A 12741-nucleotide genomic window follows, 5' to 3' on the forward strand; every position below is an offset into this window, starting at 1 on the left:
CTTAAAACGCCGGCCTTCTTTGTGAAGAGATGGTCCTTTGAATCATATAATAAAGTTTCATACTGGTCCACTATATCTATCTAAAGATCGCGCAGAGATACCAAAGCTCCTAGCCGGTCCAGCAAGTTAGCCATCTTCAGCTCGATTCCAAGTACACCTCCAGTAAAGGCATAAGCCTTCCCTCTAAAAGATACCATTGGATAAACTAGATCAGTAATTCTTGATCAGAGTCGAGAATCGAAGCTCGGATATAAAAGCCGCAACCAATCTTTTTCCGTCTGCCGCATTAACCACAGCGTTTAATCCATACTGCGTCCGACATCGGTCTCTCAAAAATACTGACAATATCGTGGGACAGTCCATCATGTTTAACTGGCCCCGAAGCCTCATTCAGCTCCAACAAATTTGGAAGGATATACCATGTACTACTCAGTAGCATTATAAGAAACATAATGTTGCTTATAACAGCGAAAGAGGCCCAGAAGTGGTATAATATACTGGCTTCCCGAATAATAGAATGAGCGTTCAGTACAAAGAAGTGCCGATTTAATGGCCACATCCTACTTATATAAGACACCACCGATATCATACTGGCGGGACATCCCGATCGATCATTAGGGTTAAAGTCCGAGCAACGCCCGTGACCAAATCTCCACAGTGAGTTGCCCAGAAACTCCCATTTTAGATTCAGGCAAAACAATGCAGACGCGCACGAAAGCCATGATCAATTTCTGTCCGATATTAACTGATATAATGGGTACCCAAAACAATGAAAACAAGGCAAACCGTTTGAGGGTGATCTTTGTCAATGACTCCATGAAGGTTGTACCAACTAATGCATTCTCGAGACTTTGAAGGACAGCAGGAGGTCATGGAACGAGCGGGCGGCAAGGCTGGAAGCTCAGACCTAGTGAATAAGAGCTTTATTTCAGTAAGTCGAGTATCTATGAGCTGCGAGGGCACTGATTGGCTCCTCTACACATGAAGGGTTCAGGTACGGTCCTGTTCTAATGTTCCATATCTTGATAATGCCATCAGTAGGACCAGAGGTAATGTGCCGGCCCTTTCAAAGAAAGGGCTACAGTTATCACCAAGCCAGGGTGGCCTGCCGGAGTGTGAATCAAATATACTCAACTATCTTCCATAGGAGGGATTCCTTTCAGCCACCGGGCGATTTCGTCCATATTTTCCCTCCTCATAACACTTAATTCAATACTGAAAATGAACGCGGAGCTATACATCTATAATGGCTAATGCGGCATAGTGTTGCAGTATCACAACAAAAACGGTGTACACTCAGAGTCGAAAACAGATTCTCCCCCTCTGCCCCTCCACCAACACACACACACACACGAAATCTTTGGCGCAACGTATTACAAAACACTCCAGCATATAGAGTTAATCGTAGGATACCCTGTTTCAAGTGATGGTCCCTGTCCTTTTTTTTCTAGAACGGTTATATAATGCATAATACTGTATATTACACGGACCTTCTATACACTCTACCTCCACGGCCGTCGATTTCCCAGGCCTAGCATCTTGATCATCTCAATTACCACCAGTTCAGGAATTGCCGAAATATGCAAAATACAGTATGGGACCGAGAATGCTCCTCTCAAAGCTACGTTTTATAAGGGAGATAAGTGTTGAAAGAGGATTGGACAGAGTGAGCTGGTCAAAAATAGTAAATCGGCTTTATGCATCAAACTGATCATTAAGAAAAGAGAACTAGATAGCATATATGCGAGCTTTTTTAACGCATCCTAATAAATAAGACCTCAGTGCCCTAGCTGCAAAAATATACACCCGGTACATCACAAGCCACAATCATAATGCAGGACAGTCTCAGCTTTTCCTGGAAAAGAAAATTCATAACAGCATAGTCGTCATTTAACGAACACAAGTACACATCTGCACATCTTGTGTCCGGATAATCCTGAGCGGCAGGATTACCCGTATACCGTCTGCCGTTTAAGTGTAACAAGTACATTCGCAATAGCCCTTTTGGCACTTGAACGTATATGGAGAATTTGCGGAGCCGCTGCAATGATATGCACACCAGTTCGCGCAGATAAACTCACAGGCGGGATCTGTCGTGCAGAGCTCGCCTGTGGTGTATGTCCCACATGGTTTGGGTTTGGGTCCGTGTGCTGCTGTAGCAGCCACAGCAGCAGCGCACACGGATAGTATAAGAGTTGCAGGCGCTATATTAATGTACATAATAGCGTCAGAGAATCATCAACTTGGGTATGCTGGTTGTGGAAAATAGATTGCGATGTTCTTTTTGGGTTTCCTGCCTGACGAGTTCAGGACCTGTGCAGCCGTTTCTCATATCTTTCTAGAGACATCTTCCCCATATATATGCTGATCGGTGGCCAGATATGAAGTCATATAAGATTACAGCTAGGTTCAAAAGTGGCGCAACTTGAGCCTGTCACATGCAAGATGTCGAGGAGAAAGTACATAATTTGTGGGACGGAGCTGTTTCTCGCCGTTATTTCCAAGTGATGACGTTGATGATCGACTATTTTCTCTGCACCTGAGAAATCTAGTATATCCCATGATCAGGGATCCCGTGGTTGACCTGTGGATTGACCTGGTGGTGCCCAAAGTGTGTTAAATATGGCTGGGGGGGGAGATCCTACTGACTGTGTTGCCAATGGCCAGTCGACCTTGTAACTCAGTTCTTTTGGGATAAACCCGTCGGTCTTGTGCGATTGAAGAAGTGGCTACTAAGAAAAAGTTATATTCTTGGTGGTGTCTCCGGCTGGGTCGTGTCAAAATAGTTCCAATTGGCACAGGTTTATAACTGGAGTGATGGCTAACGACAATCCTTGGTTAGGGCTTGAAGCCGCGTACACCATGTGCTCAGCTGATGCACGCTACACCAATAGGCACCATACACTCCACAGATCGGACGGCAAACAAAGCCTAGACCGGCTATCAGCTACTAGACCGTGGCACAGGTCGTCATATAATTTCATGAACCATATATTTGAAACCTTACCAGACATGGAATTTAAGCATATATTTCAAGACCCACTTTTCAAACCTTATTAACTGCCCTTGCAACAACAGAGTGGCACTCGGAGATAATACGATGTCTGTTACATACATAAAAGATTAGCTCGGAGCCATTCTGCCGGCGGATACCCACACCGTCCGACCTGGCAAGGCTATGACATACTGGAGTCCCATCGCTGACAGTAGGACTTGGGAAATCAACTTTCTTTTCGTCAATCACTTTGTGATAATGTCGAACTAAGGAGACGGGCTCTTACCACTAGGACAGGTTGACTCAGTTCATTCATGATCCCTTATGTTTTGTATAATTAGACTGCGGTCATTTCCTAGGCCTACTCACACCCCAGGGTGGTTTACTTACACCACTGGCACCATTTTGACGCAAAAAAACCATGCAATCAAGGTAGTTGGCAGGGAACAATTCAAGCTATCATAATGCTCCAACTACGCCGGAACTGCGAATACTGCGACAAGGACCTGCCACCATCGTCAAGAGAGGTGCGCATATGTTGTTGCGAGTGCACCTTCTGCGCTGACTGCGCGGAGACAAAACTAGCCAACGTCTGCCCTAACTGCGGCGGCAACTTTGCTCCGCGACCAATCCGGCCATCAAAGGAATGGCGCACTAGTCTATGCCGAGCAAAGCAACCACCGTCGGATAAGCGTGTTCATTTGAAATGCAGTATTGAGGATGCTGCTTCGCCCACGGCGAAGGTCAGTAAATATAGTCTATCTTTATCTTATCAACAAATAAAGAGAAATTCGATTGTGAGCTTCCGGTAGATGTGAAGCGAATGGTTCAATTTACGTAGCTGCTGCTCCACTGGTGTCCAACTAATATGTATATACGGAGATTCCTTGGCAGGGCGTGTTGGCGGCTTCGGGCCGATAAAGATCCGTCACCTTCCCGTGACTCGCCACCACCGACTTACAACCGTGGAATAGCTTTGGTTTACACCAGAGGTTGCTGAAACAATCAAAGAGTATAGATGGTGACACCAGTTCTGTACAGAATACGTGCGTGTCGAATACCATCGTAAAATACATTTATAATAGACCAGACCTATTATAAAACAGTTATGTGAAGTGGTGCCGAGGAGAAGCCACTGAATATAAATAATCTAGATAGACTGGCAAACGGCTAGGTTAGGGTAAGTTAATAGGGTCAGTTAAAAGGCTTGGACTGCTGCAAAGTAATTAAAAGATATACACAGTGAAGAATAGTGCTCAAAAGACAGACCAGACCAAACATCTGAATTACTGCAGAACACAAAATGGCTGTATATGGGATCCCATATAAAATGCCAAGGGTATAGTTCTCACACCGTGTGAAGCTATATGTTACAAGACTGAATAGGGTATTACACAGGAGAATTATGCAATGCTTGTGCACTGGTACGGCTTGTTGGGTTTATAAAAGTGCCACGATATATAGAATACAGGAGTGTGCGGTTGGCCTACCCATTACATTATCTACTACGAGAAACATCAAATTCAGAGAAAGTATATACAGGGTTCTGGCTTTTATTGGGTTGTAAAATCAACCCCTCAGCCCCGTAGTATTGATGCCCAATCGAGATGGCTCAACGTGACCACCCCAATCTTTCCACAACTCCATTGTATATCAAAACTATAGTCTCCACAATGCTCTGCAAGAGGTGTATCTGTATATTTTTTAAACTTGCTACAGGATCAGGACCAAGAGTTCCGTAAGACATATTACAACAACCATACCGATATTCCATCCTCAGAGATCATAGCAGGTTGCTGCAATATGTGTTAAAGTTCTCGTGCCATATCATTTCAGATCACCGTCAAGGGCGCATCAGCTTACAGTGAGAGAGCACAAGGTGGACATTAAGAAAGTCATTTTATCAGGGATTGAGACTTAGTTAAATTCAAATATGCCTTCGATATTCTCCGAGATCTATAGACTAGAGGGACACGGCAGAGCGAAAGAAGATTTCCTGGGAAGGTGGGAGAAAGATGGCGATTGAAGCTCAAGCTCATTGCCTGACTCCCTCCTTGGCTTCCTTTGGGTGAGAGAACCGGTCGATTGGTACTGTGGATGTGGCTAGAAGTAGGATGACGTCGAAATAATGGCCCACGAAGCATTACAGGCTTGGTTCCTATCAATGAAGTGAAAGCAGCAAATGTGAAGCTTCAAGTAGTCGATCGAAAACTGCGAGCTAAGAGGCTCGGGTGAAGATGCGATCAGTCATGATTGCAAAATACCACTATCTGACTGCTCTGCCTAGGGCATCCAAGGCCATCGTTCCTAAATACATGATAGCTTGATAGTTCACTATAAAGATATGATAGCCAGAATGGGGTTTCTTTACTTTAATTACCATGTAACAGGAGTTATGGTTCGTCAAACAATTGTGTTCGGTAACAGTAGAGTTCAAGAGGTTGGTCTGCTGTGTTCTTGCCTGAGACGCGGAGGTCAAGCAAGGTCTAGCCGGGTTGCAGATAGCCATTCATCCGACAAATGCCCACCAGGGAGATGTACAAAAGATAGATCGATGTCGTCTGTCATATGATTACACAGACTTGAAGGCGTGTGTCCAAAATCCGGGGGATTCCATCCGCCCCCAGACCTGTTTGCGATTGGATCAGTCACTTGCGAACCTGTGCAATTCAAGTCGCTATGTCTCAGCTGGGTTGACAAGGTCGAGGTAATTTGCTCGAGGACCATCGGTTGGGCCGAGGGGTTAGTGAGATCCTCCTCATTATCATGGACCGTGATGCCTGGGCGTCGGTTACCCAGAGTATCTTTCATTTCACTGGTAAGCGCCACCGAGGATGGATGCAGCATTTCTTTCTGCCCGGTAGACTCACCGAGGACACGTCGCTTGTTCTGGTTCTGGCTCAAAGCTTTTTCTACGATACATCGTGCCTGACGCGCGAACTCGCTAGTTTTGGTGAACGCAGCCTCTCCAAAAGTCATGAATTCGAGGCGACCGAAAAAGCCGGCCACGGCCTCCATCAGGGCAATATCGCTAAGTGCAGATACCGACAATGGCGCTGTGACCGTATGCATAAATATAGTCGCTAGTGCAGTTGTTGGATAATAAAAGAGGAGCCTATATCGACGTCAGAAGTGAATATAGAGGAGTAGGATAAAGACAATCGATCTATCTCAACATACCAAGCGGGGGTATAGCTCTCTACATCGAGATATTTTGTTAGGAGGGCCATCGACCTAGCCGCTTCAATATGTGTGACTGACGAGCCTTGCGGAGTACATTCTGCCGCCTTATCCTCTTCATTGCCCTGTAGAAACATAGGTGTGAAGCGGCGGTAGACAGCACAAACGGCATAATAATAAGAGAAATGCAGCACCAGCACTTGCATGCGTAGAAGAAGACCACCCATAGGTAGACGGGAGAAGGACTGACCGGGTCGAAATCGCTCAGGAATGCTTTCACGCCATTTCTCCAGACGCGTCAGGATTCCATTCGCCACAGTTTGTAGCCTGGATGTTGGCTGACAGAGGGCTAGAGTCGAGTATAGCTTTTGCATCATAAGACTACATATGCGATAAAACTTGGCCAAGCAAAGAAAAAAATCGAAGAAGACCTCTTCAGTGTTTACTTCCCTTTCCATGGAGACTACCTTTGCCGTTCCATATCGGACATCCCGCGGGAAGGGACAACTAATGTCTTCATCATGGATCACCGGTGGTCGCCCAGAGCGCAAAGCGATGCTCTTATCAAGACAGTAAATCACCCAAAACAGACGGTGACGCTCACGCTGTTCGCGTTCGGACATACGCCACTTTCTTGGGACATGTCGGTTGAGAGCCAAGCTATGTGCTAACCGTGCGGCAGTGGAGCAGAGAATGTATTCCAGTCGTTGTGAGCACGACATGCCCTGTGCGAAGACAACCATGACTACGAGTGCCTGGACAGCCAATAGATCCGTGGTACTATGCACCAGCTTTGGTTCGTAGTTAAGGGCATTCTGAAATAGCCCCCACGACTGGCTGCTAGAAATTTGGAAGGCGGACGCCGTGTCATTCGATAACGCGGCTCGGCACCCCGATGCCAGCACCGCATTTAATAGGGCTTTCCAGGAATCACTTTGACATGAAGGCTGTTGGTACCATTCAGTCAGCATCTCATCGAAAAGGACTGCATCGATCACCGGGAAGACCGTTTGCACGGTCGAGAAATACGTGTCCACATATTTGCGGACAGTATGCGGTGGTGGAAGAGCCGTCCAAACGGCAGACATCTCGGGATTGGGAAACGATTGTCGTGGGATGCATTGTCGCAAATGCGTCATAAGGCCTTCTCGCACGTACTCAATGGTGCGACACAATTCGTCAGACTCGGGGACGCGACTCCGAATCCACTTTAGCCCCAAGTCCGAGATGCCTGCAATTCCAGAAGAGGGACCCGAGTACTCCTCTGCATCGTCCGTACGCATCCATATGGCTGGGTGGCGGTCCCTGAGAGGGTCACTATCGTCGCCATCCAGGATTTGATCGAGAAGTTCCTCCTGCCATGGGTCCGTAGTTGACTCAGCCACCGTTATTCTAACGCTACCGGTGCTGCTTGATACAGAGCCCAAATCGCTCATATAGAGAAACTGGTTGTGACGGACCACTAGAGGAGACGCCGTCTCCTGAGGCTCCGTCGGTGGACGTTCGTGTGCGTCCTGAGGCAATGAGTCCGCGCTTCCATCGTCCAGCTTCCGTCGCTTCCGCCGTTCGCCGATGTAGATGCATTCGTCTCCACGCTGCATGCAGTTCTTACACGAGGGTCGGGTTCGGTCACACCTGACCTTGCGCGTGCGACAGCTTCGGCAGGCCATAATCTCGTCGGACGAAGGAACAAGTCAGTCACAAAGGCATTGGAAATCTGAAATCCCTGGCCAGTGGGGAAAAAGGGGGTTGGGTAATCACCGCTTGGCGAAACCCCCGCCATTTGCTACGGCTGCAATACATGAAAACCAGCTCCACATTGGCAGGATTCCCGACCAGATGCGGGGAATTCAATAGAGCCAATATTTCTTTAGGTCCCGTCTTGGGTTGTCTAATCTGGTCAATGCTTGGTTGATCCTGCGGAGGCCGAGTCAAAGCCCGAACCCGAGCCCGAACCCGATTGGGAATTTGAAGATCATCAGACCGGATGAATATCAAGGTGAAGGCGGTTTATATAGTAGATGAAGTGGATTGAAACAGTGGCCAAAAGACTCAGTCATTCGAACAACAGTGTCGAAGTCGCAGCATTTCTTACATCTTTTGTATTATTCTCGCATGAAAATCATGGGTTCCATCGCCAATGGCACGCATCGCATCGTCGAACCCGTCATTGACGTCCCCGTCGTGATTGTTGGTGGCGGTGGTTGCGGCCTTACAACGTCGATTTTCTTGTCTGATCATGGGGTGGAGCACTTTTTGTTTGAGAAACACCCGGGAACATCGCGACTCCCCCGGGCCCACTATATCAACCAGCGGTCCATGGAGGTTTTCCGCCAGCACAATGTTGCCGAACATATCAAAGCCACCAGCTGTCCCACCGGGAACCTGAGTCGCACCGATTGGCGTACCCCGCCTGGAGGTAATGGTCCATTTGACAACCGCCTCTTGGCGACGATGCCGGCTTTTGGCGGCCAACTCGGCACACCGGAGGGTGAAACTTACCGAAAAGATGGGCCAGAGTTGTCGACTAACTTGCCCTTAATTCGTTTGGAACCAGTATTCCGGCAGGTGGCGGAGGAACGTAACCCGGGACGGATTCTCTTCAGCCATTCGGTCCAACATATTAGTGAGCAAAGCGATGGTGTCATTGTGACCGTTAAGGCGTCCGACGGGTCAATCGCAACATACCGGGCCCAGTACCTCATTGGGGCAGATGGTGGAAAGCTTGTCGGCCCCCAGATGGGTGTTGAGATGGAAGGGCCGGCTAACATCGTCAAATTTGCAAGCGCGTATGTCCGGGCGGATTTGTCCAAGTATTGTGGTGGTAAGTGGCTAGCCTTTACCGGTGAATGGGTGGATATGTCCCTAACACATCCTAGATGGCACGTTGATCACGCACTATGTGAATCCCGACCCCGAGGGAGAGTTTGATCATGGCACGCTGATCAAAATGGGTCCAACCTGGAATCGGCACTCCGAAGAATGGGTCTTCCATTATGACTACCCTGTCAGCGACAGAACGTACACCGCGGAGGATCTGCTGCCCCAGATCCGACAACTGCTCAAGGCTCCAGAACTTGAAGTTGAAATTCTGGAGGTCAGCCACTGGATCCTGGAGCGACGACTGGCCACGAAATATAGCCAAGGTCGTCTGTTTATCGCCGGAGATGCTGCCCACCGGCGTCCACCATTAACCGGGTTGGGCTTAAACACCGCGATAGAAGATGCCCATAATTTGACCTGGAAGCTGGCGCTTGTTCTTCATGGCCGTGCAAAACCACCCTTGCTCGACACGTACGATGCTGAGCGCCGCCCAATTGGTCGACGTAATTGCGATTGGGCCTACCATGCCTATAACAACACTTTTGTCCTCAATGCTGCACTGGGTTTGGCTCCCGGACAAAGAGCTAACAACCAAGAACGCTTGTCACGCCTCTTTGAGGACTCTCCTCAAGGAGAGACTGCTCGGTATCATTTGCAACGCGTATTTAATACTCAAGATGTCGAATTTTCCGCACATAATATCGAGTTAGGTTTCGTATACTCTAGTGGAGCTGTAGTGCCAGACGGCACTACTGCTCCGAGAGAGGATCCAGGAGGTAAGATTTATGTGCCGACCACGCGACCTGGGCACCGCTTGCCACACGCCTGGATCGAACGGGGTGGCAAGACTATCTCAACGCACGACCTCATCGGCTCAGGTAAGCAGCATGATTTGGTCTTGATCACAGATGAAGCGGGCAATGAGTGGATCAAGGCAGCAGATGCCCTGACCAAAAAGTATGGCCTCCGTATTGGAACTGCGGCCATCGGGGCGCATCCTCAGTCAACCCATTCCGATCTATACCAGAACTGTGACGGCGTCTGGGCCAAGGTCCGGGGAATCACTGATGGTGGGGCGATCCTTGTGCGACCCGATAACTTTGTTATTTGGCGGAGCCTCGGTCCTTCCATGAGCAACTACACGGATCTGGAACGTGATCTGAAAAAGGTGTTTATTTAACATGCTATGGTGGAGTCAGTTTCAGACGGGTAGGCTGGGTCTTATATGTGAATGTATATCTGAGTGTTTGTTAATAACGTCTACATGTATGTCGCTGTACATATTGCAGGCTGATCCTAGAAGGTTTGACATAGACTGGGCTGATGACTGTTGGACGTGAGCTATAGCTTGTCAATATCTCTTTATTGTACGCAGAATATTTCCACAGTTCTTCTTCAGGTACAGCCGTAGTATGAAAGTATATACAAAGTAGGTCCTTGCAGGCACAACAACAACATTCAAAGACCGTAGAAAGATGCTATTATCAAAGGCTTCTTCAAACAGTGGCCTGCAGCCAAGGCCAGGACGGCTCCAAGGATAGGGTAATGTGATCTATTAGAGTAGGAGCTAGCCTGGTTAAAATATGTGTCAAAAGTGACACCCTGTTAGTCAGGTCAATTGCCTATCATGAATAGGACCTGGAATCCTGCTGATTCGGCACATCTCCATTCCGAATATATTGATCTAGTACATGGGGCCTTCTATGGTACAGATGGAGGCCCTTGCCGTGCAGGTATCATTTAACAAGCCGCTTTGCTGAGCAATATAGCTGGAATTGCTTTTATTCATCTAAATATACTAAGACTTCCATCCATTTAGATACCAAGTATCGTGTCACTTGCCTCTTCCCCGTTTGCATTTTCTTTCTTTCTTTCTTTCTTTCTTTCTTCTTTTTTTTTTTGTTTTTTTGGCATTTGATTATGCCTTTCTGCTGAATACTCGGCATTCTACTAGTGCCTTTCTGTGGAAAACGGAGACGACGTAAAGTAATAGGCACCTCGCCTCAGACAACTTCACCATAGAATATTCGATGGATAGATAATCACCTAATGATAAACCCTCCATCTATATACAAAGGTTAACATATCCTCGTGCCTCAAATGATGGAGTACGACTTACCCACTGGGATTAACTGCCCGGTGATGGACATATTCGTTGCAAGTGTTATAAAGACATCAGCACAATCCTCCAAAGTAGCCTATTTGTATTTTGATGAGTATTGCTGTGTTCCAATTCTGATGTCGTATGACTTACCACTCGTTTTAACACTGTTCGGTTCTCATAGGCTACCCTCTGTTCCGGTGAAAATCGTTGACCCTATTCTAGATGTCAATCTTGATATTCTAGAGCTGGCGTGACGGAAGCTATTGATGTACTCGATGCACGTACCCACTCGGTGAGTAACAAACCTGGCAAAACTGCGTTTATACGGACCTTTGGCCCTTGTGTTTGAGCAAGGGTTTTCATAAGGTGTAGTCCTATACATACATTAGTATATGTTTCAAAAGGGACCACATCAGATGCATCATACCAGCTGCCTTTGTTACTGAGTATGCCATACTACTCCCCGTTGCAGAAATAGCCTAATCTCAAATTAGCTGATGATTGCCTATTCTGGGATAAACATCCTGTACCGCTGTAGATGAAGTGATGATAAAAGCACCACCTTCAGGATTTAAATTAAAAGTAGGTAAAGCCTCCCTGAAGAGATGAAAGTTGCCTTTCACGTTAGTTGCCCAACACTAGAATTTGGCTTAGCTAGTAGTTTGCATTTTGACCTTATCGATATTCGGGTTCCAACCTTGTCCCAGTCGTCTTCACTCAAGGCATGCAAGTCTCCAAATTCGGCGAACTTTGTCCAACCCTATTAATACAATCAACACGATATCATAATAATACGATGGCCATGGAAGGAGATGCATACTGCATTAGATATCACGACATCAAGACCACCCAGCTTCTCAATTGCCGCTTTAACTACTCTGACACAGTCCTCTTGGGATCCGACATCCTAGGCACAGGTTATCCTAAATTCCTCATGTCGCTGCTGGGGCATTTATGTTGAAAGAGAAGTTGCTAGACTTACGCCTTGGATAACGACAGTCTTGACCTTGGATTCTACCTCGATTTTGGATGCTGCCTTCCGGGCTTGATCCTCACTCGTGATATAGTTAATGGCAATATTAGCGCCGTTTGCCCCAAACCTTTCTGCAACAAGAGCCCCTAGGCCTCTATGCACAGATTAGATATACGGAGTCATTTCTAGACCATCATTAATTATGTGTACAACACCTACCTTGAGCCACCAGTAATAAGAATGTTGCGGCCTTTCAGTGAATACGACATATTTGTGTCAAACGATGCCAAGGTTTAACTTCTTGTGACAGAAAGGCGATATGGGATGCAGTAGGCCGGAGTATTGCTTTTGAATCATCTTACCCCTCCGCTAGCCTACAGTCAGGAATGAGCAGGAATGCTGCGCCCTCGCTTTAGACAGTCCTTTGTTATCCGACTGAAGAAAGTAATAAGATCCTTTTAGAAAATAGCCAAATCACCGAGACCGAGGCCCTGGAAGAAGTTCATAGCCCGAACCCGAAGCCGACAGAAACCCCGAACCCGAACGAACTTTTACCAGATACCCCGGATGATATCCAAGGTTGCTCCAGTATATCTATACCAGGCGTCACCGGAAGACTATTTGGACTCCACTCATTTCTAACGCTATTAGTCCTTTGGCTGGTCA

At 47.2% G+C, this 12741-nt stretch overlaps 4 protein-coding genes across 4 annotated transcripts; 2 read left to right on the top strand and 2 right to left on the bottom strand.

The window, feature by feature from the left end:
* Positions 1-2694: 2694 nt before the first annotated feature.
* On the top strand, positions 2695-3814 carry BDV27DRAFT_125317 (DUF1272 domain-containing protein). The gene is made up of 5 exons (XM_032066294.1): positions 2695-2931; positions 3008-3104; positions 3188-3225; positions 3282-3316; positions 3386-3814. The coding sequence occupies exons 4-5, from the start codon at positions 3310-3312 to the stop codon at positions 3805-3807; spliced, it is 429 nt and encodes a 142-aa protein (XP_031929541.1). The 5' UTR covers positions 2695-2931; positions 3008-3104; positions 3188-3225; positions 3282-3309; the 3' UTR covers positions 3808-3814.
* Positions 3815-5470: 1656 nt separating this feature from the next.
* BDV27DRAFT_155951 (transcription factor domain-containing protein) lies at positions 5471-7845 on the bottom strand (the record flags this gene model as incomplete). The annotated part of the gene is made up of 2 exons (XM_032072238.1): positions 5471-6110; positions 6176-7845. The coding sequence occupies 2 exons, from the start codon at positions 7843-7845 to the stop codon at positions 5471-5473; spliced, it is 2310 nt and encodes a 769-aa protein (XP_031929542.1).
* Positions 7846-8299: 454 nt separating this feature from the next.
* BDV27DRAFT_170923 (FAD binding domain-containing protein) lies at positions 8300-10178 on the top strand (the record flags this gene model as incomplete). The annotated part of the gene is made up of 2 exons (XM_032075458.1): positions 8300-8999; positions 9055-10178. 2 exons carry the CDS (start codon positions 8300-8302, stop codon positions 10176-10178), a joined length of 1824 nt encoding a protein of 607 aa, XP_031929543.1.
* Positions 10179-11040: 862 nt separating this feature from the next.
* Positions 11041-12344, bottom strand: BDV27DRAFT_155953 (SDR family NAD(P)-dependent oxidoreductase; the record flags this gene model as incomplete). The annotated part of the gene is made up of 10 exons (XM_032072239.1): positions 11041-11063; positions 11118-11196; positions 11253-11315; positions 11388-11476; positions 11530-11581; positions 11633-11740; positions 11800-11862; positions 11923-12009; positions 12085-12229; positions 12295-12344. The coding sequence occupies 10 exons, from the start codon at positions 12342-12344 to the stop codon at positions 11041-11043; spliced, it is 759 nt and encodes a 252-aa protein (XP_031929544.1).
* Positions 12345-12741: the final 397 nt, after the last annotated feature.

The sequence above is a fragment of the Aspergillus caelatus genome (assembly GCF_009193585.1).
Source record: "Aspergillus caelatus strain CBS 763.97 unplaced genomic scaffold BDV27scaffold_51, whole genome shotgun sequence".
NCBI classification, from domain to species: Eukaryota; Fungi; Ascomycota; class Eurotiomycetes; order Eurotiales; family Aspergillaceae; genus Aspergillus; species Aspergillus caelatus.